Below are 27071 nucleotides of genomic sequence, written 5' to 3' on the forward strand. Positions count from 1 at the left end.
TTATTAACAATAATAATATAATTAAAAGTAATTAATTAATAAAAAATAAAACATTAATTCATTAATTAGTATTATTAAATACTTCATTAATAGCAATGTCTATTTTGAAGAGTATGTATTCATCCTCTCTAAATATGTTATTGCGGTTAAGCGGCCTATCATACCTAATACAAGATATGCAAATTATAAATGTAAATAATTGTATATTATATTTTATGTTACTCTATTTTAGTTTTATATATTTTTTAATTTCTAGTTTCTTTTTTTTGTTTACGCTGAAGACGCCTTGTTATATACGGGCAAAATATTCATTGGATTTTTGTTGTTTCTCTACGCTTTCATAACAAACTTATCTCTAAACTTTCAAATCACACTACAAAAAAAGCTAAAAAACGGCAGTAGGCCTAACCTCAAGGCTGACTATTTCAAACGATATACATGCCAAAACAGTTCTTTGTTACTTAAAACAAAATTGTAAGTTTTGGCGTTTTCTTGTGTTTAAATGTCAGTAAACCCAGGTATTGGGCTACAGTAGGAATGTAATTTCCAATTAATTACAAATCTATCACTGTTTCTACTTACTATGGTCATACTAGTTCAGACTCTCTCCCTGAAACCTAAAGTTTTTTTCCGATAATTTTTTATACTTTCATATAATCCACCAGTCTTTGGAACTTCTTTTTTAATTCTCAACCCAGAAGATCCCTTGGTACAAGCCTGTACCACGCCGTAATTTTGCCAAAACCCTGAGGGAGGGGGGAAGGCGAAGTTACCTATAACAACAAAAAATTACACATTAAAATTTCACACCTTTTAGTGTTTTCTAAAGCTTATAGAGGAATAGAAGGTAAATGAAGTGAGGGAAAGGAAGAGAAATATACCGCCATCTAGATTTACGGAAAAGAAAAAAAATATGAGAATACTACAGACCTTAAAGAAACATCAGCATTATGCATTCTGTACTCAGACAAAATTGACTTTACTATATCTATATCCAATTCGCTTTGGGGTACCTAAAAATTTGGAAAAGGAATTAAGCATTTCAAGATCTTTTCAAAAATGGTTAGAGAACAATTTGAAAGTATGAGTAATGAACAAAGGGCTGTGGAGTCGGAACAAGAATTTTAGTAAATTTTTGCTGAATAGTCAGAGTCAGTTATAACTTATAAAATCGAGTAAAGTAATGGTTTAAAACAGGGATGTGGAGTCGGTATATTGAAAATGTCTGGGAGTCGGTTATAGCTTATAAAATATGACTCCACAGCCAGTCTCAAACTATCTTAACAGGAACCATCTCCATTCTTCTCAATGGAGGAGTTTTGAAAATACTTTTTCCACATTGATTGAGCTTCTGTATCAAGGCACTAAATATTGCAGATTACATCAACTATAAAATTTGTTTAAAGTAACTGCAATAAACGCTGCCAAAGGTTTGATTACATAAAGGTTATACTCAGTTTGTTCTTTCTGTAATCTAGAATAGCCTCTAGTGAACTTCCAGAACAAAAAAAAGTAATTAGTGCTCACTTAGAATTTTGTAAAAAGAACTTGCATTTATTAAGTAGCCTTGTTTGTTTTATTCTTCAGGGAAAATCTATATATTCAAATTACAATGTTTTTTGTGTTTTTCAAATATCAATTGAACAATCATCTTTTTCTAAAATTAACCCTTTCTTTTTCTAAATGTAATAAGAATTATACAAATTATTTCGAAAACACAAAGCTAAAAGTGTTAGTCTTCGATCGCTATAAGTTTGAAATGATAGAAACAAAGTAATTAAATAGTCGTAATAACAAAAAAATATACACAACTTTTTTTATACACAAAAGACAGAATTTTGTACCGACTACTTACTCTTCTATAGGTATTTTCATCACCCTTCACGATTTAAAAAAATTTCCTATGCCAGCTTGAGAATTTCAACTGTTATATAATTGATGTGTTGGACTACACTGAAGTATAAAAACCTTCAAGTTGACTTTATAAAATATTATAAACACAAATATATAAATGCGTTACTGCTTTTAATTAGGTGCATTTTCGATCTCCGGTGGTGTCTCAGTTCTCAGTTCGTCTTATTTGATGTTTTAGTTAGCCGGCGAACTGAGAACAGGGAACTGTGAGCGTTTTTCTTCACAGTTCTCTGGCGAAGAGAATCCACCAGAGAAACTGGCTTCTGAAGTCAGTTCGGTCTCTGTTAAGATAGAAAAATTCGGTTGCTAGAAATAAAAACTGTAGCAAAGAAATAGATAAGTGTTGCTATTTACTATTTTTGCTTTTATAGTCTATGCTCTAGCTCAATTAAGCAATTAGTTCTTATTAGCACATGTCTACAACTATTTTTTAGGCCACTTGATGAGAATTTTACCTTAAGGACTGGAAGTCAGTGGATGTTCAGAAACATTTACTAACCTTTATTTAATTCCACCGTCAGTAAGTTGATGAATGTTCCCTTATTAGTCGTCATGGGCATTGGTTAATGGCATTGGCATTGAAGCCAAGCAGACATTTTAGGGATAATTTGGATATAGGACCATAATGAGATAGGCTAGGATGACGCTTTTAAATTTTACGCCTCATCTTCCTTAATTTCCGTTTTCGATCTCAGTTCTCTGGCGTATCAGAGAACTGAGAACAGCGAAGAAAAACATTTTTTTGTCAAACCAGATAACTGAGAACAGCGAAGAAAAACATTTTTTTTTGTCAAACCAGAGAACTGAGAACAGCGAAGAAAAACATCTTTTTTGTCAAACCAGAGAACTGAGAACAGCGAAGAAAACATCTTTTTTGTCAAACCAGAGAACTGAGAACAGAGAACTATGACCAGAGATAAAAAACACACCTATAATAAAAAAGAGTATCCAATGACCAAAAGGTGCCTCCTTCCTCCAAAAAGGAAGAAAACTAAGTGTCAATAAACAACCCCCATATTCCTTTCCAACATTCCTCCACTTTCTCTTCAAGGAAAAATGATATGAATAATTTAACTACGGAGACTCACATTGTAATTACGAATGAACATTTACTAAACCTAGACATAATGAATAAGCTGGCAATAGAGGAAAGGAAAATGAACTATATTTTTAGATATCTTTGCTAAGAATACAAAAAGCTAAGTCAGGTATTTTACCTGCAAAAAGTAAAAGTTGGGTTGAAAACGAAATTCTTGAATCATCATCTTTCCTCCAAGTGTCAATAAATATTACAGTTTTTTATTTTACATCTAGGGCATTCTAGGGGTGGGGGGAGAGCTGACACCCTATGCCCTGCCTTTTTGTGTAGGGACCTTCAGTATCCGGGCGCCCCAAATACCAGCAATAGGAAAACCACATGGATTTGTATTTGCAGACGTATGCGTCTTTTCATCTGAGCTGTATGCGGCAGCAATGACTTTAATTTACAAATATGGTTTCCTAGGTTATATTAAAATTAGATTATGCTTAGCAGTCAAAACGTTTATTTTTACCTGGTTGCAGGAGCAGTTTCACATGAAATTTTGAAAAGTTTGGTTAGACATCCACAAATTTACTAGGCTCAAATAAAAAGCTCGTATTTTATTAGAACTAAACCAGGGTATACGAAAGCGCCAAGTGGAAAAGCACCCAACATACTGGGAGATCTCCTCCTCCATCCCATCTTCTTCAAACCATCTGTATTCTTAGGGGTTCACCCCACACGTAAATCAAAATTTTGAAAATTGTTTAATCTCACCTTAACCTAAATTGGGTATGGGGGGCGACCAACCTACATCCTGTCACGTTAGGGGCTTGTCGTCCTTCTGAAACACCAGATAAATTATAGGAAATAATAGCTAAAATGATTATATTACATTCATACAGCTTCTTTGAAGGGTTTCATGTCCTACATACTAAGAGTTAAGAAAAGCCAATACCCACAAAGATGTGGATATTAGGGTCTCAACAAACCACTTATTTCTAGATGTAAAATTGGGGGGGGGGGGGGTTCGACAACCCATGTACAAGCCCGCTTGTGGTGCTCAAACGACTCTTCGAATGCTCGTATAGCTTCTGCTGTATTCAAACATAATCAAATTATTGTTCACAAACCACTAATTAGGAACATTTTCAAATCAGAGTAGATGCTATCAAGAGCTCCTTGTGGTGGGTACACGCACTACTTTTTTCTATCTACCTGTACTTTCGCTTGATTTATGTTGAATTCATAGACCTCATGGACCTTGTGAGATGACTTACGATCACTTTCTAAATTTATTGAGTATATTATAAAAAAAAGTACACTTCAAAGGACAATCTCCCGTCAATTTGGCTCAAATTTAGCTTAATTTGGGCCTTCTCTTCAAATATCACATATACAGCAACCATTGCTTTGAAAACTAGCAGCTACTCACATGTGGCTACTCACAATTACTATAATTTACTTCCCAATAGAAAATAATCTAATCACAGTCTAACATGATTATCAAAATTGTTATTTTTTGTTGCATAGTAAAAAAGATCCTTCCTAATAGAAATAAGTAAAAATTACAAGTGACGCCCCCTCCCCCCCTCTCAAGAATATAAATTTTGAATCCTCTGAGCTGTAAACAAAACAAGGATTATCATTTTGCCACACTTAAGCGGAAGTACAGAAATATGTGACACTCGTTAGGCATCCAGGATTTGGTAATTACTAATGAGAATTCAAATAACTGGCGTTTGAATTTATTTTTTCTCAAACCTTTTTAGTCAATGTAAATTTGAGATAGATAAAAACAATGCTTGGTTACGTTACCTCATTACATGTACCTCATTTACAGACAGCTTAGATCATAATATACTAGGAGGCTAGAAACATAACTCATGATTACTAATTGCTGTTACTCAAGTAAAATCCCATTAGCTTTTTATTCTTCATTCCAACTCCACAGTCTTGTTTACATATTGTAACAATTTTACACATATTTTACAATTATATACAATTTTAAGGATCCATTTTTTTCTCAATAATATCTAAAAATCAGATGGATGCTAAAATTTGTTTGTCTAATTAAATAAAAAAGCTCAGTTGCTATTTGCGGATACTTGTCTGTTGGATACTTGTCATTGAGCCTGTTTCATAACTTTGGAACTCAGATGGAAGCAAAATCACAGTGAAGAGGTTTATTGGCGTCACATTACGTACAGGGATCTCAGAAGCCGACTCTACTACTTTCAACGCCACTCTTTTTGAACACAAAAGTATAGTGAGCCCCTCTCCAACCGGCAATATTGAATTCACCCATTTATCTATGAAATTTAATTTCTCTGATATTCTTTTTTTAATATTTCACGATATTTTTCTTTATTCTACGAATGGATGAGAAACCGTAGAATTTATAGGTTTTTCGTTTTTGAACTAATTTCAAAACCAAAAAAAAAAATATAGGTTTTTGAACTAAATTTTATCACGATAACACAAAAAACACAGGAAACACGAGAACAAAATTCATTCTTTTTTTTATACATGACATCATTTTTATAAAATCTTAAAATGGGCTTATGCTACATTTGCCTCTCACTCACTTGGACTATCTGTCTTGGCTTTTTCTACAATTAGCAATGGCTTGATGCCCGTAACTACTTGATTTTGAATTATTCCACCTTTAGACTACAAGCGGTCAAACCTATTAGGCTTCGGTTCACTTGTTCGCCTGTGAGTCCAGGCAAATTCAATCCGAAATTTTGCATACAAGTCCAGTGGACATTGTCCGTCACGCGTCAACCCAAATAATCCAATCTTTCATCCCTTAGTTCTATGACTATCTACCTTAGTTCTGCCCTAGGAAGGACGCATGGACGGATGGATGATAGACTTATCTATCAACAAGTGAAATGATATCATTTTTATACAATCCTAAAAAGGCCCTATGCCAGACTTGCCTCTCACTCACTTGGACTACCCGTCTTGGCATTTTCTACAATTAACCATTTTCTACATAACACTCGTAACTACTTGATTTTGAATTAAAAATCAACGGTTATCGTAGTTTTTAGTTTTTACAGGAAATCCATTTCAATTAGAAAACAAACTTACAACACACGTTAGGTTAACACCACCTTTATCTTTCTTTCTAAAACCAATATTTGGAGGTTGTTTATTAAGTCTAATGCCAAAGCCTTCCAGTTCTCGCTCTAAAATCTTCTTGTGATGTAAAGGCTTCAAGACATCCAAGACTATGAAAATTAGACTGCATGTTCGGGCCACAGCGATCACTTGGCGACCACGTCCCTTACCATCTTTTGCACCTTCGATAATACCCGGTAAATCAAGAAGCTAAAAAGAAAAAGAAAAACTGAAAAATCAAAAAAGGGTATAGAAAACTCGCAAGAGGGGAGACTTGCGCAAGTATCAGAAACAAATCCCCAGCACAATTTAACTTTTTTATGAACACCACAAATCTTTTACTTTCGGGAACTGTGATCGTTCACTTTTTGAGCCAATGGCACCCCTTTACAAAAATTAAGGGGAGAAGGGGAAACTCAGCTATTTTTTTTAGTTTTTTTTTTTAAATAAAAGTTTGAAAAAGTTATTTTTCAAAATTTTGAGGGGGGGGGGTAAATTCCTTAATTGACTCCACTGTATTGGACAGACGATGAACTGCCCCTAAAGGGCAATTTTAACCTAAAATTGTTTTGGAGTATATCCCAAACCAAAATTTCTAGACATATTTGCTAGGTCCCTTAAATAGTTCATCTGCTCAAACTGCTAGAGACGTATCTTTTCAGGCCCATGAAAATGTAGGGGAAGATGAAGAGCCCCAAACTTTTCCACCAATGCCAGCTTAAAGGCATATATCCTACTTCATTTGCAAAGATTTCTCAAACTGACCAAAGCCTATTTTGAACATACTGAATTGTTAGTTAAAACCATTTTCGACAAGAAAAGAACTCTGACCAATTATTATTTACAGAAATGCAATTCTATATTATATATAAATACTATATTTTATACATATAATTTGGTAATTCTATACAAAATACAGATTAATAGTCTCAACTTACCCATTATCCAGCCTTTGAATTTTTATTCTATACCAGTTTCTTATGCTCTTTCGTGTCCATGGGTAACAATATTGCCTTCTTAACGTAAAGACATGGCTGGAGAAACACCCTAATGCTATTTTTTATGAGTTGGTCTTTTTATTTCATTTCACACATTTCTTTCAATTGTATATTCTTTCACATTTTTGGGATGAGGGTGGCTGAGCCAAGGACTTGTCGTCTTTTGCTAAAAAAGTTATTCTACCTGGTATTTTGCCATTTCTGTTGGTCCGAAATGAAAAAAAAAAAAAAAAAAAAAAAAAAAAAAAAAAAAAAAAAACAATACAGGAAAGATTATTTATAATGCCTTAAATTTTCAAAACTTCAACAAGAAAATGAATTTTTATTTCAACCTTTTTTCTATAGTGATTCCACTAGTATTGCAGATTCTAAATATATATTAAATATATAGGCTTAACAATAAAAGGAAATTTACATAACTAAAAGCTTCTAGAAACCTAATTTGAACGCGTCTTTTCGTCACCCAAACGTCACCCCAGGAGTTAGAAAAAGTAATTACCTGAATCTTAGCACCTTTATAGCGAATACACCCAGGGACAGTAGTGAGTGTGGTAAATTCGTATGATGCAACTTCTGAATAGACACCTGCCAAATTTGTTAACAATGTTGATTTTCCTACAGACGGAAATCCTGAAAGAACAAATAATTAATGACTTATGCCACTGATTTCCATTTTACAGACTTAGATCAGTTTCTCTTATTTCTAAAATATTTACAGTTTAAGCATAAAATGTTCATCCTTTACTGAAAAAAGATAAACATACTGCCACAAAGAAGAAACTAACATCCTGTCTAGCACTGGTAAAGAACCCCCCCCCCCCAAACAAAAAAGCTCAAAAATTGGACTTAAGAACGTTTTTTTTTGTCTTATAAGTCCATTTACTTGGAAATTTTCTAGTCACAAATTAGAACCAATTTTCTGTAAAATTCATCCTGAAGTGACTAAAATACTTTTTGTCAAAAATTTGAACGAGTCTTCCGAAAAATTCGCCCTATAATAAAATGAAAAAGTTCAGCTCCAGGGAAAGCTAAATTAAAAAGTTTCCGCATGTTCTGTAATAGCATATTCACCTAGTCCAAATACAATCCCTGCAAAATACAAGTAAAAAAATCAGACGATTTTCTTGAGCAGAATTTATACCAGAATAAGAGCAGGTCGCGAAAATACGAAAAAAGCCTTTTTGTTCAGCTTTGCTCATTCCATTCATTACATTTTCTTATAACGAAGCTAAACTCAATTCCGAACCACTATAGCTTAAAGCTTTTGTTTCGTACCCTTCCATCCAACTATTATTTCTCAGGTTATACAGAGTGACCTCCACTCGTCTTGCACCCTCATGTTAGTTGGATTCCTGCTTTTTAAACAGTTTGTGGTAACAAACTGTACGTAAGGGGTCACCCACACCATCTAAAACTTTAAACTGTATCCTCAAGTTGCTCCCAACATTTGTTATTTCAATGACCAGGATAGACATAGTGTCTTTTGATCTATGTCTCCCCTTCCCCAAGCCAAAATTTATTTCCGATAGCCCCCCCCCCCGCACGCACGCATACAAACTACCTGAAATTTTTAAAATTATCCCCCAAGCCATACCAGATAATTTGAAAACTTTCACGCATTATGTCTTTTGGTTTTAATCAAGCAATCCATGTAGCCATGTTGACAACCTGTGTTATTTCCAGATTTAAACCTTGTAAAACCCAGGGAATATTGGTCTAGCAACAATAATTAAGGGTTAACAACTGAATCCAAATAAATTGGTATTCAATATCATTTGGACTTATGGGAAACCAGGTTGCAAAAAACCCATGAAAGGGAGAATGATTGCCACCAAATCACAATTGGGCTTTACAAAGGATATTAGAAAGTACAATTTCCAGTCAAATAAACCCCTCTCTAGTGTCTATGACAACCCTTCCATCAGAAGTGACACATAAAAAATAAATCTTTGGAAGTTATAGGGACAGGTAGCAAAAAAAGGCTAGGGAAGGGGCCAGTTGCCCTCCAATGTTTTCAACTTTAAAAAATGGCACTATAAAATTCAATTTGCAATTGAATGAGCCTGCTTTGAAGTTTCTACAACTATTCCTTTCATGCAAAGTGGACAAACCAAAATTAAACACCTAGGATTTGAAAATGTTGCCCCTTTTGAATGATAGCTTAATTTTCACAAATAAACTCCACCAATAAAATGATAAGACATCTCTATTTAATAATTAGATAATTAATAATTAATAATTAAAATAATTCAGACATCTCTATTTAAAATAATTAAATAAATGAGCAATAATTGTTTTTCAAAATAAAGACATTTCAAAGAGACAAAGGAGATAGAGAAATGATTACTTACCAACAAAGCCTATTCTGGCATCTCCAGTTTTAGCAACATCAAAACCTTCACCAGTACCTCCTCCACCTCCTTTGGGGGTAAGTAGTTCTCTTCGTAATTTTGCCAATTTAGCTTTTAAAAGACCCAAGTGTTGGGATGTTGCCTTATTTTTTTGAGTTCGAGCCATCTGCAAAAAGTTCAATTAAATTAAACACAAAGGAGCAAAATCCGTTGGTAGCCTATATAATGATCCATTTCTTTGAAAGGAGATGGTATTAGTCAGAAATTCCATGAGGAGACTGAACAAATAAAAAAAAAATACAATTTAAGGTGACAATTCTTCATTTTAACTGAAAAGAGGGAGGAGTGGAAATAAAGAGGATCTCTACTGTCCTCAAATCCTGGAGACCCATTGAGGCATAGGACACTATTACAAGAAGGGTTATATTCTATTACACTATTACTATCCCCCTGTTAAAGTGGGATAAGATTTGTACCTCAAAAGACAAAACAAGAACAATTATCCTACTCTTACTTTCCACCAAGCTTGGCTGGCTCAAAGTCAAGATTCCCTTCTGTTATACTTCTGATGACATGGATTTAAGGACACCCCCCCCCCCCACATGCACACACAAAGAGTTCATATTGGATATAGAACTACAAGCAACAAAAAAGGACACTAGCTTCTATTTACAATCAAGTTTAGCTGAGGAACAACAAATTGCTCTATTAGATGGACAAATGACAAGATTACATAAGATCTCCCTCCCTTCTCCCTTCCTGTGAGTTCTATTACAACTGCACTTCACATTGGATATAAGACCAAAAAAAAAATCAGACTCTGCACTTAAACTATAACAGAATAGCATATTTTGATAAGTTAATGAACAAGAAATTTAGTTGTACCATTTTAACTGGATCATTACACACCTAAGGCTTATTTTCCCATGCAGGAATCTAAAACCAAAACCGATTAGGTGCATATTTCACAACTGGTGAGAACAAAAAACTTGTTAAAATGAATCATGTGACAAGCCTTAAGCAGAGTCCTTTGGCACATACCCTTTTGTCATGCTTTTGAATGCAATATTGTGACCTATTTGAAGGATGTACTACTAAAGGGATTTAGATACAGAGCTTTAAGTGTGAATTCTTGCTAATTAATTTCTAACACAACATTTCTTTTCTCTTAACTAATTTTAATAAAACTTTTTTCTTCACCAAGTTTTTTTTTCCTTGCTAACAAATTGCAAACACAATGTTTTTTTCTGCTAACTGAACTTTAATATTAATTTCTTCAAGTTTTCTGTTCTAGCTATTTTCTAACACAATGTGACGGAAATAATAAAAAATTAAAAGTTTTAACGCCTTTTTTGAAGAGTTGAAAGTGATTGGAGGACAACCAACCTCTCCCACACTTTTTTAGCTGCCCTACCCCCAAAGGCATGTGATCAAAACATTGAGATAGCCATTTTGTTCAAAATAGTCTAAAGGTCAAACTGCTATGCTAGAGGAGACAACATGACACCCCCCTCCGCCACTAAAAGACAACTCTGGGTCAAGGGTTGTAAGGCATGCAAATTGCACATTGCTTATCATAGGGTTTGTTACTGGGAAATGGGGACGTTTTTATCTTTGGTCTCCAAAAAGGCTTAGCATGTCAAGGTGTCACTTTCAGGAAATGTAGATGGTGATTTTGAACAAAATTGAAACACATCATCAATTCTTTTTATGATTATTTTATTTTTAATTTTCCATTGATGTTTTGGAAAATTGAAGTACACTGTCCAAGATACACATAGTTTTCAATTAAATGCAAATGATGCAATAGACTTTAGAAGGTTTACTTCTAAGGGGGGAGGGGATTTTTAATTTTCATCAATGTTTTGAAAAACTGAAGCACATTGTTCAAGATACACATAGTTTTCAATAAAATGCAAATGATGCAATAGACTTTTGAAGGTTTACTTCTAAGGGGGGAGGGGATTTTTAATTTTCATCAATGTTTTGAAAAACTGAAGCACATTGTTCAAGATACACATAGTTTTCAATAAAATGCAAATGAGGCACGAGACTTTAGAAGGTTTACTTCTAAGAGGGGAGTGGATTTTTAATTTTCATCAATGTTTTGAAAAACTGAAGCACAGTGTTCAAGATACACAAAGTTTTCAATTAAATGCAAATGATGCAATAGACTTTTGAAGGTTTACTTCTAAGAGGGGAGTGGATTTTTAATTTTCATCAATGTTTTGAAAAACTGAAGCACATTGTTCAAGATACACATAGTTTTCAATAAAATGCAAATGATGCAATAGACTTTAGAAGGTTTACTTCTAAGGGGAGGGGATTTTTAATTTTCATCAATGTTTTGAAAAACTGAAGCACATTGTTCAAGATACACATAGTTTTCAATAAAATGCAAATGATGCAATAGACTTTTGAAGGTTTACTTCTAAGGGGGGAGGGGATTTTTAATTTTCATCAATGTTTTGAAAAACTGAAGCACATTGTTCAAGATACACATAGTTTTCAATAAAATGAAAATGATGCAATAGACTTTAGAAGGTTTACTTCTAAGGGGGGAGGGGATTTTTAATTTTCATCAATGTTTTGAAAAACTGAAGCACATTGTTCAAGATACACATAGTTTTCAATAAAATGCAAATGATGCAATAGACTTTAGAAGGTTTACTTCTAAGAGGGGAGTGGATTTTTAATTTTCATCAATGTTTTGAAAAACTGAACCACATTGTTCAAGATACACATAGTTTTCAATAAAATGCAAACGATGCAATAGACTTTCGAAGGTTTACTTCTAAGGGGGGAGGGGATTTTTAATTTTCATCAATGTTTTGAAAAACTGAAGCACATTGTTCAAGATACACATAGTTTTCAATAAAATGCAAATGATGCAATAGACTTCAGAAGGTTTATTGTTAGGAAAGAAGGATTTGGGGCATAGCTATTTTTGAAGATCACACTGCCTTCCCATGATATAGAAATAACCATTCAATAGGGACAAATCGCTTTATTTGACAGTGAAACAACAACAAAAATCTCTGGATATTTTGGTCATATATACAGTGGCTGTCATCAGCAGATAAACCAATATATGTGACCAAAATATCCAGAGATTTTTGTTGTTGTTTTACTGTCAAATAAATGGATTTGTCCCTATTGAGCTCTTATTTGTAAAATTTGGGACAGTAGCTGAGCATCTGTTTGTTTTACATTTGGCTTTAGGATTCATTTAATTTTTACATATTCTAGGATAAAATCATCCATACATAACAGTATCTATTATGGTTATTTTGATGTGACTATTTAATTTAATTTCTATTCATTTTCGGTTTCATTTATTCTTTGATAGTAATTTCTAGACATTTAAAATTGAATTATAATATGACTAATATGACTCTTTACTTTACTTTGAAAATTCTTTTTCAGTAAGTTTTTTTAATCCATAAAAGATATTAACTGACACAAACAAAAAATCTTGTGCTGCTTAAAAAAACTGTAAACAGTTTAGTGAGGATAGTGACCCTGACATCAAACTTGAGGAGCAACTGATTGCTCCACTGTGAATTCTTGCAAGATCTGGCAGTAAATTTTCTTTGTCAATTGGTTCAAAAGCAAGGAGTCATCAGTGCAGAGCACTAGCTTCTACTTACAATCACGTTTAATTGAGTAATAACAAATTGCTCTATTAGATGGACAAATGACAAGATTACAGAAGAACTCCCTCCTTTCTCCCCTCCAATGAGTTCTATTACAGCTGCACTTTACATTGGACATAAGACAAAAAAAGAATCAGACTCTGCACTTAAACTATAACAGAACAGCACATTTTGATAAGTTAGTGAACAAGAAATTTAGTTGCAGCATTTAAACTAAATTTTATTTCCATCAATATTGGTCAATAGAAAATTTAGAGTTGGATTACTATACACCTGAGGCTTATTTTGCCATGCAGGAATATAAAACCCAAACCCATTAGGTACATATTTCACAACTTGTGAGAATGCACAACTTGTTGAAATGAGTCATGTGATGAACCTTAAGCAAAGTCCTTGGGCACATACCTTTTGTCATGCTTTTGAATGCTATATTGTGACCTATTTGGAGGATGTAGTACTAAGGGGTTTAGATGCAGAGTCCTTGTCCTTTAAGTGTGAATTCTTGCTAATTAATTTCCAACAAAACATTTCATTTCTCTTAACTAATTCTAATAACTTTTTTCTTCACCAAGTTCTTTTCCTTGCTAACTAATTTCAAACAATGTTTTTTCTACTAACTGAATTTTAATATTTTTTTCTTTTTAAGTTTATATATATATACTTAAAAGGAATATATATATATATATATATATATATATATATATATATATATATATATATATATATATATATATATATATATATATATATATATATATATATATATTTTTTTCTTTTTAAGTTTATAGGCTATATATATACTTAAAAGGATATATATATATATATATATATATATATATATATATATATATATATATATATATATATATATATATATATAATTATGAAGATGATAGATGTCAATTTCTATGCTCTGTGTGCAGGTATAGTTGGCTAGGCTTTTGGCTGATAGTGAGATTTTGTGGTGTTTGAAGCATTTTAACAGTTTTTTTTGCATGGGAAGTATTTTTTTTCTTCTTCTTCTTCTGCTGCTAGTAGGGCACTGGAACATCATAGAGAGCTGTTTAAGGACTAATTTTAAAGGAAATTGCTACATCCAGGGCTTTTTGTAGTTAAAAAACGCAGTATATAAATAAAATCAATTTTTTTGCAAAAATTGCATTTTTGTATACAAGATGATGTATGAAATCATAGTTATAGTAAATAATGAACTGTAGCCCATTGTAACTGAAATATTAAAATGAAATGTAAATTTTGACAAAATTAAATGCTCATGTTTCATGATGATGCAACACACTTATCGTTTAATAACATAATATAACATAACTATCATTTGAAAAGTTGTTTCTCTGGGCTATGTTGCCATATTTGACAGACTGTCTGATTCCCTTGGATTTGTCTTTTACCATTCCAACTAAGAATATATATATATATATATATATATATATATATATATATATATATATATATATATATATATATATATATATATATATATATATATATATATATATATATATATATAAATATAGACCCCGGCGCCGCGCCGATGAGGGAAGACCGGCGGCGGCGGGGCCAAAAATAGCGCGCCACGTCGCGCCGCCTGTAAGATGTTGGCGGTGCCCGCCAGCGCAATCAATGTTGACTGCAAACATTGTTTTCACCAGTCTTTCTCAAATCACAGCTTAAATTTACAACAGATTCAAGCCTATTCATGAGTTCAAAAATTCACAAGTTGCTGGCTGGAAACTGGTCTTCTTCATTATTCATCAAGAGAAGTAGAAATCTGGTAGAAACAAAATGACTGTGACGTTTCAGAACCCTTGTATAATACGAGTAGTTGAAGTATCTATTAGCTATCTATTCTTAACATAGATAATTATCAAAATTAGTAGTTTTTTTCATTGAGCATTACTGCATACATAACTTCAAATACCGTATCACAAAATTTGTCAGTTATCTGGGTAAAAACTTTGAATATAACTTTGAACTTAGAAGCTTAATTTTTTCATAATGCCCTTTGCCTATATCTGTTTTGTCACCTTTAAAACAGTTGAAATGGGCGACATTGATATTGATTGTTTTTTTTTGTTCTTTTAGATTACTAAAAAGCCCTTCCTTGTATTAAAAAGTAGTTTTTAATAACAATTAAAAAAAATACATTTTAAAGTTTTTTTTGGCTTCTTTATAGAATATATGTCATGTAGGCTAAGGCTGAACTGCTGCTTTTTTATTGGTTTTGGCTGCTCTTTTGATATTATTCATTTTTATTTTGGGGATTCATCCCAAATTATAAACTGATAAATACCTAATATCGGTCAAATTATAAACTGTATCTAAAAGGATTAAATTTATCAAATTGAAAAATACATGATGAACACTTCACATGAGAACACTTCAATTACAATGAAACAAAAAACCCTTTATGGTTTATTTGGTATGAAGAAAAATTAAGTGCCAGCTGTTTTGTTGGGTAAAAATTAAAAGCTCATCCGTTTTAAATATAATTAAATGAAATAATATGCAGACTGAAGTAGCTCCAGGAAGATGTTGGGATTTTCATCCTAGTTTCTCACTTTTAATCCAAGCAAAATGTTAGGATACTTAGCATCAGTTATTGAGTTTAAGCTTTGATTTCCAAATGCTCACAAAAATTACCAAATTTAAGAAAGTTGCAACAATAAGTCACCTGTGGTCAAAATACTCAAAGACTCCTCTTTGATCCCCACACAGGCTCAAAGCTTCTGCTATGGTCAATTCCATGGAAATCTCCCAAGAGTTTCTTTTTAAAATAGCTTACAAGCGTAGTTAGGGGTATTTAGCCTTTTTTGTTTCTCTTCAAAACTTTGAAAAGTCTTATAATATTCCAAGTGTTACATTTGTTATGTTTGTGCATATTTTTGGTCATCATTGGTGGGGTAATCGAATTTTTTAAACTACTGTTGATACTTAAGAACGTTACAACATCTAGTACCCTGAGGTAATAATACTGTCAAAGACTCCTCCTTGAACCACCCAAATTGAAAGCTTTTATTATGACCTGGCCTGTTAATGTAACTTGGGCACTGGACAAAGGGCGCCATTGTCACTCGAGGGCAACGTTAGGTGGGGATGTTGATATTGCTTTCGTCACACCAATTCGTTTTAGTGTTGATCTGCCTGGTACTTATGAATGAATTTTTTCAAATTAAACCAGTTTCATCAATAAGAAAAAAAAACGGATTGGACGCATATGTCCCTTTCCCTTTGGAGGATAAAACCATGCAAGTGCTGAATCAAGTATAACTCACAAAAATCTTGTTAATTTTTGTCAACTTTTTGGCATCCCTGCTTTCAATAAAAAAAAATTCAAGGTACTATCACTTAAATATAATAAATTCCTATGCCCCCTCCCCCTCTGAATACCATCTTGATGGGATACCGTCTCTGCTTTAAATAAAAAAAAATAATTAAATTATGGGCACCCCTGCTTTAAAAAAAATCGATGTATTATCATTTAAATATGATAGCTCACTACCCCCTCCCCCCTTGGGATACCACCTTGATAGGATGCCATCTCTGCTTCAAATTAAAAATAAAAAATTTTTGGGAACCCTGCTTTCAATAAAAAAAAAATCGAGATATTATCATTTAAATGTAACACCTCCCTACCCCCCCCCTGGATACCAACTTGATAGGATACCGTTTCAGCTTTCATTAGAAAAATAATTTACTTAATAATTAACTAGGTCACTATATGGTTCAAACAAACACGCAAAATAACATTAAACAGCTTAGTGTTCCTTGAAAAAAAAATGAGGGTATGAGTAAAGGGGTACAAAGACAACAACAAAAATGTCGAAATTATTCAGATATACCTCAAATTATTAAAAAACTGAGTCATAGATTCGCCATGGCATTCAATAAGATCCAAAGAATCTAATTAAAAGGGAGCACACACAAAAGCCAAATTAGGCCAGTAGCCTATGAGAAATTGCAAAATACCCAAGACAATGAACAAGTCCCAATGGGGGGCCTCGGGTCTATCAAAATATTTCAATGGTTTCCCAGGGAATTTGATATCATTTTCTTCTGTCTCCACTTTAAATAAAAAAAAAAATTATCTTTTTGGCATCCCTGCTTTCAATAAAAAAAAATATTAGGTATTATCATTTAAAAATGATAGCCCCCTATCCCCCCCCTATAGGCAATAATTTACAATTTATTTATAAATTATATTTTTCGGGTAGGTTCCGTCTCAATCTTTAATTCCCCAACCTTGTACATAGCTTATTCTATAGCCGAATTTTGTTTCAATAGAAGGGTTCTTTTTTTTTGCGGGGGGGGGGGGGGGGTAAAAATTTTTCAGAAAGAAGATTTTATTTTCTATCAGGCGTTCAATGATTGAGTATTAAGCATTAAGAAAATCTTATCTAAAAACAAATCTGCAAATTTACAGTTCAGCTGTAGAAACAATCTGTCGGCTGTCAATTTCAAAATCCAACTGAAGGCTAAAGCTGTATAGTAGTGAATGCGTTCTATAATTCTATTCAGTTTGAAAAAAAAAAATTCTTGTCTACGAATGATGTAAGAAATAGCAATTGGGAAAGTGCATTCGAAATGACTTAAACTCATTTCATAAAGACAATACTTTTTTTGTCAACATATGAAGAACTGTGTATATTGCAATATTTGCAATTGCATCTGTTTGGTTTTTATGCAAAGTAACAAAAGAGACGAAAATTAATGAACAAGAGAGTAGTGAAGAATTATGGTATGCAAAGTAATATTTGGCAGGGAAAGTCACTGGTGAAAAATCACTAGGGGGGGGGGGCACCGTGATCACATGATTTTTGGGGATTTAGTTAACCAAATTTTTTTCAGGGTGACGCATAGATTTCTGGGGAAATACCCAAAAATTCGAGGATAGTGCAAGCCCTGCTTGATTTCTAATCAGGCAAATCAAAATACTAAACCACACAAGAAGAAAAAGCTCCAACTTTGCAGTTGATGCAATAAAGAATTACTGCAAAATTAATTTGAAGTCAACCAAACGCCGCCGCCTCTGCTGGCGGTGGTGTTACGACACTTTGGCGGCATTCAGTTGATCTGCCGGCGTGGCGCTGGGGTCTATATATATATATATATATATATATATATATATATATATATATATATATATATATATATATATATATATATATATATATATTCTTAGTTTGAATGGTAAAAGACAAATCCAAGGGAATCAGACAGTCTGTCAAATATGGCAACATAGCCCAGAGAAACAACTTTTCAAATGATAGTTTTGTTATATTATGTTATTAAACGATAAGTGTGTTGCATCATCATGAAACATGAGCATTTAATTTTGTCAAAATTTACATTTCATTTTAATATTTCAGTTACAATGGGCTATAGTTCATTATTTACTATAACTATGATTTCATACATCATCTTGTATACAAAAATGCAATTTTTTGCAAAAAAATTGATTTTATTTATATACTGCGTTTTTTAACTACAAAAAGCCCTGGATGTAGCAATTTCCTTTAAAATTAGTCCATAAACAGCTCTCTATGATGTTCCAGTGCCCCACTAGCAGCAGAAGAAGAAGAAGAAAAAAATACTTCCCATGCAAAAAAAACTGTTAAAATGCTTCAAACACCACAAAATCTCACTATCAGCCAAGAGCCTAGCCAACTATACCTGCACACAGAGCATAGAAATTGACATCTACCATCTCATAATTGAACTTCTAGAGTCAAAAGATCTACTGAAAGATATCTGAATATATCTAATAAATATGAGGCAATCGAGCCAGTAGCCCTGTAGCCTACAGAGCAAAGCAAAAGGAAAAGGGCTAAATAGTACTACTGAAAAGCCAGCCTGCTGTTAAATACAAGAAGAAAAAAACACAGCAGCAACATTTAAAGAAATTTCAACTAAATTTCTTGTGAATTATTATCTCATTTAATCAGTACTTGTACCGAACGAATCGTGCTCAAATCCTCCTCAGGGCCACACTGTGATGTTTCTTTGAAACTTTCCCCATAGTAGAGTGAAGACGGTTTGTTATCATTGTAATATCCTTTCTTGTTTTTAGTTTAAAGCTTTTTCCAATAGGCAATGATTAGAAGTCCTCCAAAAAAAAATTCCCCCCAGATCCCATCCCAAATACCAGTGAAACTGATACCCATATTGGCTGGTCAAGCTCACTATCACAAAGTTCACATGATAGCTCCAGTTTTGAGTATCGGACAATGATCAGTGTAGGGGCTAATGTCACTATAAATGATGAAAATGGGTTTCAAGAGGTCCTTTCTAGAAGCTCTAAAAAAAGGGAAAAAATATCCACAATCAAAAGCATTTCCCCTTCCCCTACATAATATCCTCCCTCCAAAAACTTAGGAATTTATTTTAAAATTTCTCCTATTACCCTCTTTGAAATAAAAAAGATTACTGCAATAAGAGTTGCAATTTTCAAACTGATAAAATCAATGTTCTCTATTAATATTCACCGTGATGGATCTCTGCTAATAGCTGTCCAAGATCAAAAATCATATTTCAACCCCAAAAGTGGCAGATTCTCTACAATTGACCTACAAATTGTGTCATTAAACATTTTGAATAAAATTTGTATAAATAAAATTGATAGTCTATGTACTGACCACTTTGCTATAGTTTGCTCCCTAAATGAACCTACTGAAACCCGACCACACACCTCAAAATATATCACCACTAAAGCAAATTGGTCTATGTTCCAAAATAAGCTAAATGATGAAATTACAAGTTTCACCCAAAATTCATGCATTTCAAACACAACAGTTGACACACATGCTGAAGTCTTGGCATCTTTACAAATAAATAGAGCTAATCATGCTATCCCCAGGACAACACCCAAAAAACCTTCCCTAAACACATTCCCAAAGCATGGTGGACAAATGAGTGCCAAAATAAATGGAGAATAAAAAAGGCAGCTAGGAAAGCATTCATAAAAAAACCATCACCAACTACATATTTAAAAAAGTTACAAGCAGAATCTAATCTAAAAAGGACTATAATAGATGCTAAATATAAATACTGGAATAATTTTGCAAATAATCTCTCCAGAGAGACCCATGAGCCAATTATACATAAAGTCATAAGCCACATCTGTGGGAAAAAGACTTCCTCCAACCCACTCCTGTATGAGCTTGTACATAATAATACCCATTATGACAATGATAATGAAAAAGCTAAGCTATTTGCAACTCTATTTGTTAATAAGCTAACATCAAATAATCAAAGCAAAATATCCCCACTTCCTTTGAAACCAAGTTACCAACCACGCCCAGGATCCGAGTATATAACTAGTCCATTTTCAATCCAGGAAATGAATAATGCAATGCATCATATTAGGACCAAAACTGGCGGCAGCTATGACAATATACACCCTACATGGATAAAGAATCTCACCCCTTCATATAAACAGGAACTGCTAAACTTTTATAATCACGCTTGGGCATCTTCTATGTTCCCCAATATATGGAAATGTTTGTCCTTCCTACCAATCCTAAAGAAAAATAAACCCAAAGATAACCCTGAGTCCTATAGGCCCATAATGATTACTCCTGTGATGGGGAAAATAATGGAGAAAATGATATCTCAACAAACTCCACTGGTTTGTTGAAAAAAATAATATGATCCCTCACACTTAAACTGGATTCAGGAAACACCACTCCTCAACAGATGCTTTCATATTGCTAAGAAATGCAATAAATGAATCATTCTCAAAAAATAATGTCCTAGTTGCAGCTTTCCTAGATTTTGAAGGGGCATATGACAATGTGAACCACCAAATCCTTTTAACCAAACTTGCAAACCTTGGACTACCCCCCAAGCTAGTATTTTTTATAAAATCTTTCATAGAAGTGCGAGGTTTCATTGTTTGTGTTGGTTCAGCCTCTTCACCCCAAAAGACAACAACCAAAGGCCTACCTCGGGGAGCAGTCCTCAGTTGCCTCCTCTTTGCCCTATATTTCTGGGACATGAACCTCCCCCACATGAATCTACAATATGCTGACAATCTGGTGCTATGGTCATCTGGCAACACCTTTGAGATAGCACAGTCAGATCTGCAAAAGTCACTTTTCCAATTTGAAAAATTCTCTCAACATTCAGATTTACCCATTGCACCTACCAAGTCAAAAATAATCCAATTTCACCAAAAGCAAAACCATGTTAATGCAAAACTAACTCTAAATGGAACAACTATTCCAGAAGATAATCACATTAATTACCTAGGTCTCATGCTTGACCAAAAACTTAATTACCACCTCCACTTTTCAAACACAATAAAAAAATGCTATAGGAAAACAAATATACTAAAAAGACTTCTTTCCACACCCTGGGGATGTAAGGAGAAAACCTTACTCCAGTTTTATAAATCACATATAAGACCCCATATTGACTATGGGCTCATCGTCTATGGTGCATGTGCAAAGACCCAGATGCAAAAAGTTGAAACAACACAAAATGATATATCACGTCTCATATTTGGTCTTAGGAAACCCACAAGCACCAAGTTTCTGCTTATGGAGAGTGGATTAACAAAAATAAGGGAGAAACGTAGCTTTCTCTTGACAAAACATCTTACAAAAATTTTTGAATCAAATATCTCACACACCCTACATAATTGGTTAAGAAATCCAGCCATGTATAGAGGTATTGCAGATGATTATGCCAATATTCAGAAGAAGTTCCCTGTACCTGCAAAGTCTATTGCACATACTTTCCTCCAATCCCCTCCATGGAATTGGTCAATTCCCATAATAAATACTAATTTCTCAAAAGTGGAATAAAGATTTAACCCCCATTGCTTTTGTCCAGAAAAAATTTGCTGAGCTGAATACAATTACCTATAAAAATCACTTCCAAATATTTGTTGATGGGTCCAAAATGAATGAGAAGGTAGCAAGTGGTGCTTTCCTTCCTCACCTAAAAATTGCAATGGGCAAGAGATTATACTAATGTATCTATAATGTCTGCTGAGTTAAATGCCATAATCATGGCATTAGAACACCTTAAGGAAAACCAACCTTTGATTGCTAATTCAAATAATATTATAGTATATTCTGACTCTTTATCAAGCCTTGAGTTGCTGGCCTCAGCTCCTCAGTATAAGTTGGACATTGACGCTTATCACAGTCACAGTATTATAGATAAACTTGCTTCAAGTGGCATAAGAACTTGTTTTCAGTATATTCTTAGCCACTCTGGCATAAGTGGTAATCATCAGGTTGATGAAATAGCAAAAAATGCTATAAATATTGACCAGCCAAGTGGGAGACCAATCCCGATTAGAGATATTTACCGATGGAGATTATCAGATGTTAATTTTAATAAGAACAATCCTATCCTTTCCCCCTTTCCCATTAAGTATTTTTCTAAAATTTACCATAGAATTCGTTCTGGAACAAATGGACTAAATTTTATTGCATTTTCGTATAAGTTTCCTAATTCAAGTGGTTCATTTCCCCTGTCCCCTCTTTTCAGGCATTGTAATATCAATAGTGAAACAATTGACCATTGCCTATTTGAATGTAATATGCTGACATCTGCACAACATACCTTGCTTTGTAAACTGTTAAAATGCTTCAAACACCACAAAATCTCACTATCAGCCAAGAGCCTAGCCAACTATACCTGCACACAGAGCATAGAAATCGACATCTATCATCTCATAATTGAACTCCTAGAGTTGAAAGATCTACTGAAAGATATCTGAATATATCTAATAAATATGAGGCAATCAATTCAGTAGCCCTGTAGCCTACAGAGCAAAGCAAAAGGAAAAGGGCTAAATAGTACTACTGAAAAGCCCACCGGCTGTTAAATAGAAGAAGAAGAAAGAAAAAAAAAATTCATGTTGTTGAAGCCAATAGATTTTCCTTGTTATCCAAGCCAAGGGACTGTAAGTTTCCTGTATAGGGTTTTTGGCCAAGACAATTCTAACAGTGCACTTTCTGTCCAACATCATTTTTAGGGGTTCCAGGCTATTTTGTTGTTTAACTATGGGCTGTGCTGTCTTTTACTAGGTTGCAGCTACTGCTCTTACCATGAATTATACAACAATATAGGAGCTAATAAGGATTTTGTTTGCAAAATGGATATTCTGCTTAAATGATGTACAAGAGAACTTGCTTGGCAATAACTTCCTAGAGTATGTTTTAGGCCCTGGATTCATTACTGAAAGGGTAAATATTGAGCAGTTCATTTTATTGATCTGCAAATAAAGTGAACATACCACTAGATGCCATTTTTTATGTTCTTTCTGAACATAATAATTACTTTTCTTGCAAATTCGATTTTAAGCCCTTTTAGGAGCCTTGAAAATAATAATTTCATTCTATATTTTTGTATATATAAAAATGGATTATAAAATTTGTTTCAAACTTACTACTTCATTATAAATCCCTTTTGTAAAAGTTGTATAATTCAAAAACATTGATATGTCAAGATTAAGCTGAATAAAAAAATTCAAACAAATCTGCCATGTTTTTTACTTATTCTGTCAGGTCAATGAAAAAACTGCTGTTTCACCTATATGTTAAAAAAATAAAAAAAAAAATAAAATCAAAGCCAACAGAAGAAACATGGTAGATGGAAAAAAGAGAAATTGTTTTGAATTGTTTATCCAACATAATTGTGAAAAATCCATGCTTGCAGATTATGTAACTTTAACAAAAATTTTTGCAGTTCATATTATTGACTTACAAATAAAGTGAAAATACCACTTGATCCTTTTTTTATGCTCTTTATGAATATAATAATCACTTCTATTGAAAATTCAAATTTACCTACTCTCACCCCCTAATGTGAAAATATATACCCTGAATTGGAATATACTATGGATTTTCAACAGCACAGTTTCAAATAGCAAAATTCAGCACTATTTTTATTTACAGCATTCAAAAACTAGAAATGGTAGGTCAATGTTTTATATTTGAGTTGTCTAATAAATGAGGTTTGAATTGTTATAAATAAGTATTTTTGGAATATATTACTCTTGAACAACCTATTCATAAGCTAATGATATGTTTTTAACCACTTTTTTATAACTTAACTAGTGTTGATAGCTTCTTTTTGTGGTTACAATTCAGGGTATATATTTGCACATTCGGGGGGGGGGGGGGTATAAATTTGAATTTGCAATAGAAGCAATTATTATATTTGAGAAGAGCATAAAAAAGACATTGAGTAGTATGTTCACTTTATGGTAAATTTTTTGTTATTCATATTATTGACTTACAAATAAAGTAAACATACCATTTGATGCCTTTTTTTATGCTCTTTCCAAATATAATAATCACTTTCGCAAATGAACTTTACCCCCACCCCTATTCATACCAATTCAAGTTATAGCCTATATCTGTATATTTCAGGGGTGAAGGTAAATTTTATTCATGATGTAGATGGAAGATATGCCTAAAATTTACCCCCATCCCCCTAATGTGCAAATATACACCCTGAAATGGTATACATAGGGGTGGGGGGTAAAATTCATTTCTGACAAAAATGATTATTATATTTGGGAAGAGCAAAAAAAAGGCATTGAGTGGTATGTTTACTTTATTTGTAAGTGAATAATATGAATAACAAAAAATTTACCCACTTTATTTGGAAGTCAATAATATGAACTGCAAAAAAAAATTATCAAAGAAATTGTCATTTTCAAGGGTCCAAAACAGGGTTAAAATTGAAATTGCAAGAAACACAATTATTATATTCACAAAGAGCATAAAAAATGACAGTAAATTCTTTGCAAACCATATTATTGACTTACAAATAAAGTGAATATATCACTCAATGATTTTTTTTATGCTCTTTACAAATATAATAATCACTTCTACTGGAAATTCAAATTAAGCCCTTGTTGAGCTCTTGAAAATGACAAAAATATAAAAACCTAACCTAGGTACATTCCCCACACCCCAAAAAACAGCACTTTAAATATTGTATATGCTATTAAAACCATGCTATACATTGTATTTCTCTACAGCAGTGTCTTGCATCATCCTGTCAAAACAGGTTTTTCATTTAGTCTTCAGTTTGAGATAGGCTATATAAAAGAGTGGGTATATCAAAGGAGTACCTGCAAAATTTATTGTTACAATTTTCATTAGCCAACTTAATTATGGAAAGTCAGTGCTTGTGGATTAAAAAAAGGATTTATTATGAAACAGTAAGTTTAAAATAGATGTTTTAAACCTTTTTATACCCTATTTATTTTTATATTTTTGTCATGTTCAAGAGCTCAAAAAGGGCTTAAATTTGAATTTCCAATAGAAGTGATTATTATAGCCTATCCATAGAGCACAAAAAACGGCATCAAGTGATATATTCACTTTATTCATAAGTCAATAATAAGATTTGCAAAAAATTTACCAAAATGGCATCTGGCATTGAGTGGTATGTTCACTCAATTCATAGGTGAATAATATGAACTGCTCAATATATACCACTGTAAGTTTGACTTTCATAGCCTAACACACTTCAAAGATAGCAAAAAGTAGCTAAATTACAATTTTCCCAATATTTCCTTTGCGTACAGCTGCCCACCTATAAGTACCTTTACTTGGTGACTTGTTAGTAGACCTATAAGTAGTTTAAAATAGGATAACCTGATAAGGATGCAGCAAATAATGTTGGCTGAACTTAATATTATGAAGCTAGAAATAAGATCTTTTTTTATGATCAAAATAAAGCGCTATCTCACCTCTGCTTCAATAGTAGCAATTTTTTCCAAAGTAGTCATTTTAATTTCCTTTATATTCTAGTTTCTGAAGAAGGTTGCAAAGTTGGGCCAACAGATGTTTTGTTATATTCTATGCAAGCAAAGCTCAGCTGCTGCTGAGTTTGCTTGACTGAAATCGCTATCTATAAAAATAAAATCCTTAATAAAAACATCTAGAAGAAAAGAGGAAAGCAAGAAATAAGAAAATATCTCTAAAGCTCTATTTATACATTAAGAAAAGGTGCTAATAAAAACATTGTTTCCATTTAAAAGCTGAAATTGCATTGTAGATTTGCTTGGAATTGTTTCCCATTTTAATCATTGCTCGATTATTCCATGCTATGTTGGATTCCAACCAGCTGAACTGAAGTCAATATTCTATCTTAAAACTAATAGGCTATTGAAAGAAAATGTTAAGAGGCATGGCTTATAATCACTTACTGAATAAGATTTTCTATAGACCAATAATGATTGAACAACTCCAGTTTCTTAACAGGTAACTTTATTGATTAGGCTAGGTCTAGATAGGCTATTAAGCTCAAACACTGTGGTAATTTATAGCCTATTGACTAGTCTAAAATATATTGACTAAAATGTATCTAATCTTATATGAACAGGTAGTTGAGAATTGCCAGTATCAGTGTGCAGTGAGTAGGCCTACCCTAATAAATCAAAGTAGGCTACCTTAATGAATAAAAAAAAAATAACCTACTCATATCAGTAAATATTTACCAAATCATATTATTGAGTTATGACTACAGTGAATATACCACTCAATGCCCTTTTTTATGCTCTTTACAAATATAATAGCCTAATCATTTTTATTGGAAATGAATTTTGGTAAATATATACCAAATCATATTATTGAGTTGGGAATAAAGTGAATACACCATTTGATGCCTTTTTGGTAAATATATACCTAATCATATTATTGAGCCCCCCCCCCCCCTATATATGCCAATTCAGGGTACATTAGGGGGGGAGGGTAAAGTTTAAACTTACCTCCCATTTCCATCAGAAACAAAATTTGCCCCCACCCCCCCCTAATGTAGAAATATATACCCTGAATTGGAATATATAGGGGAGGGGGCTGAAATTCATTTCCAATAGAAATGATTATTATATTTGTAATCAGCATGAAAAAGGCATCAAATGGTAAATTTCTACCAAATCATATTATTGACTTCATAAAGTGAATATACCACTCGATGCCTTTTTTTATGCTGATTATGAATATAGTAATCA

General features: G+C 33.0%; 2 protein-coding genes across 3 annotated transcripts in view; one reads left to right on the forward strand and one right to left on the reverse strand.

Annotated features, from left to right (window-relative positions):
• 128up (GTP-binding protein 128up) overlaps positions 1 to 25954 on the reverse strand; it is a 55207-nt gene extending 29253 nt beyond the window's left edge. Inside the window, exons 1-5 of the mRNA XM_089103515.1 lie at positions 25809 to 25954; positions 9414 to 9579; positions 7562 to 7692; positions 6035 to 6274; positions 931 to 1013 (exon numbers count right to left, since the gene is read on the reverse strand). Coding sequence (XP_088959641.1) covers positions 931 to 1013; positions 6035 to 6274; positions 7562 to 7692; positions 9414 to 9579; positions 25809 to 25847 — 659 coding nt within the window. The 5' untranslated portion in view covers positions 25848 to 25954. The remainder of the gene's footprint in view (positions 1 to 930; positions 1014 to 6034; positions 6275 to 7561; positions 7693 to 9413; positions 9580 to 25808) is intronic.
• Positions 25955 to 26012: 58 nt separating this feature from the next.
• LOC148942026 (uncharacterized) overlaps positions 26013 to 27071 on the forward strand; it is a 36883-nt gene continuing 35824 nt past the window's right edge. The window contains exon 1 of one of the 2 annotated variants that reach the window (XM_089103514.1): positions 26013 to 26067. The gene's annotated coding sequence lies outside the window, so the exon portion shown is untranslated. Of the gene's footprint in view, positions 26068 to 26184; positions 26323 to 27071 lie in introns of those variants that run through there. The other variant, XM_089103513.1, reaches the window with a different exon arrangement.

Source organism: Artemia sp. Qi Xiang Cuo, chromosome 17, assembly GCF_049724085.1.
Source record: "Artemia sp. Qi Xiang Cuo chromosome 17, ASM4972408v1, whole genome shotgun sequence".
Classification (NCBI taxonomy): Eukaryota; Metazoa; Arthropoda; class Branchiopoda; order Anostraca; family Artemiidae; genus Artemia; species Artemia sp. Qi Xiang Cuo.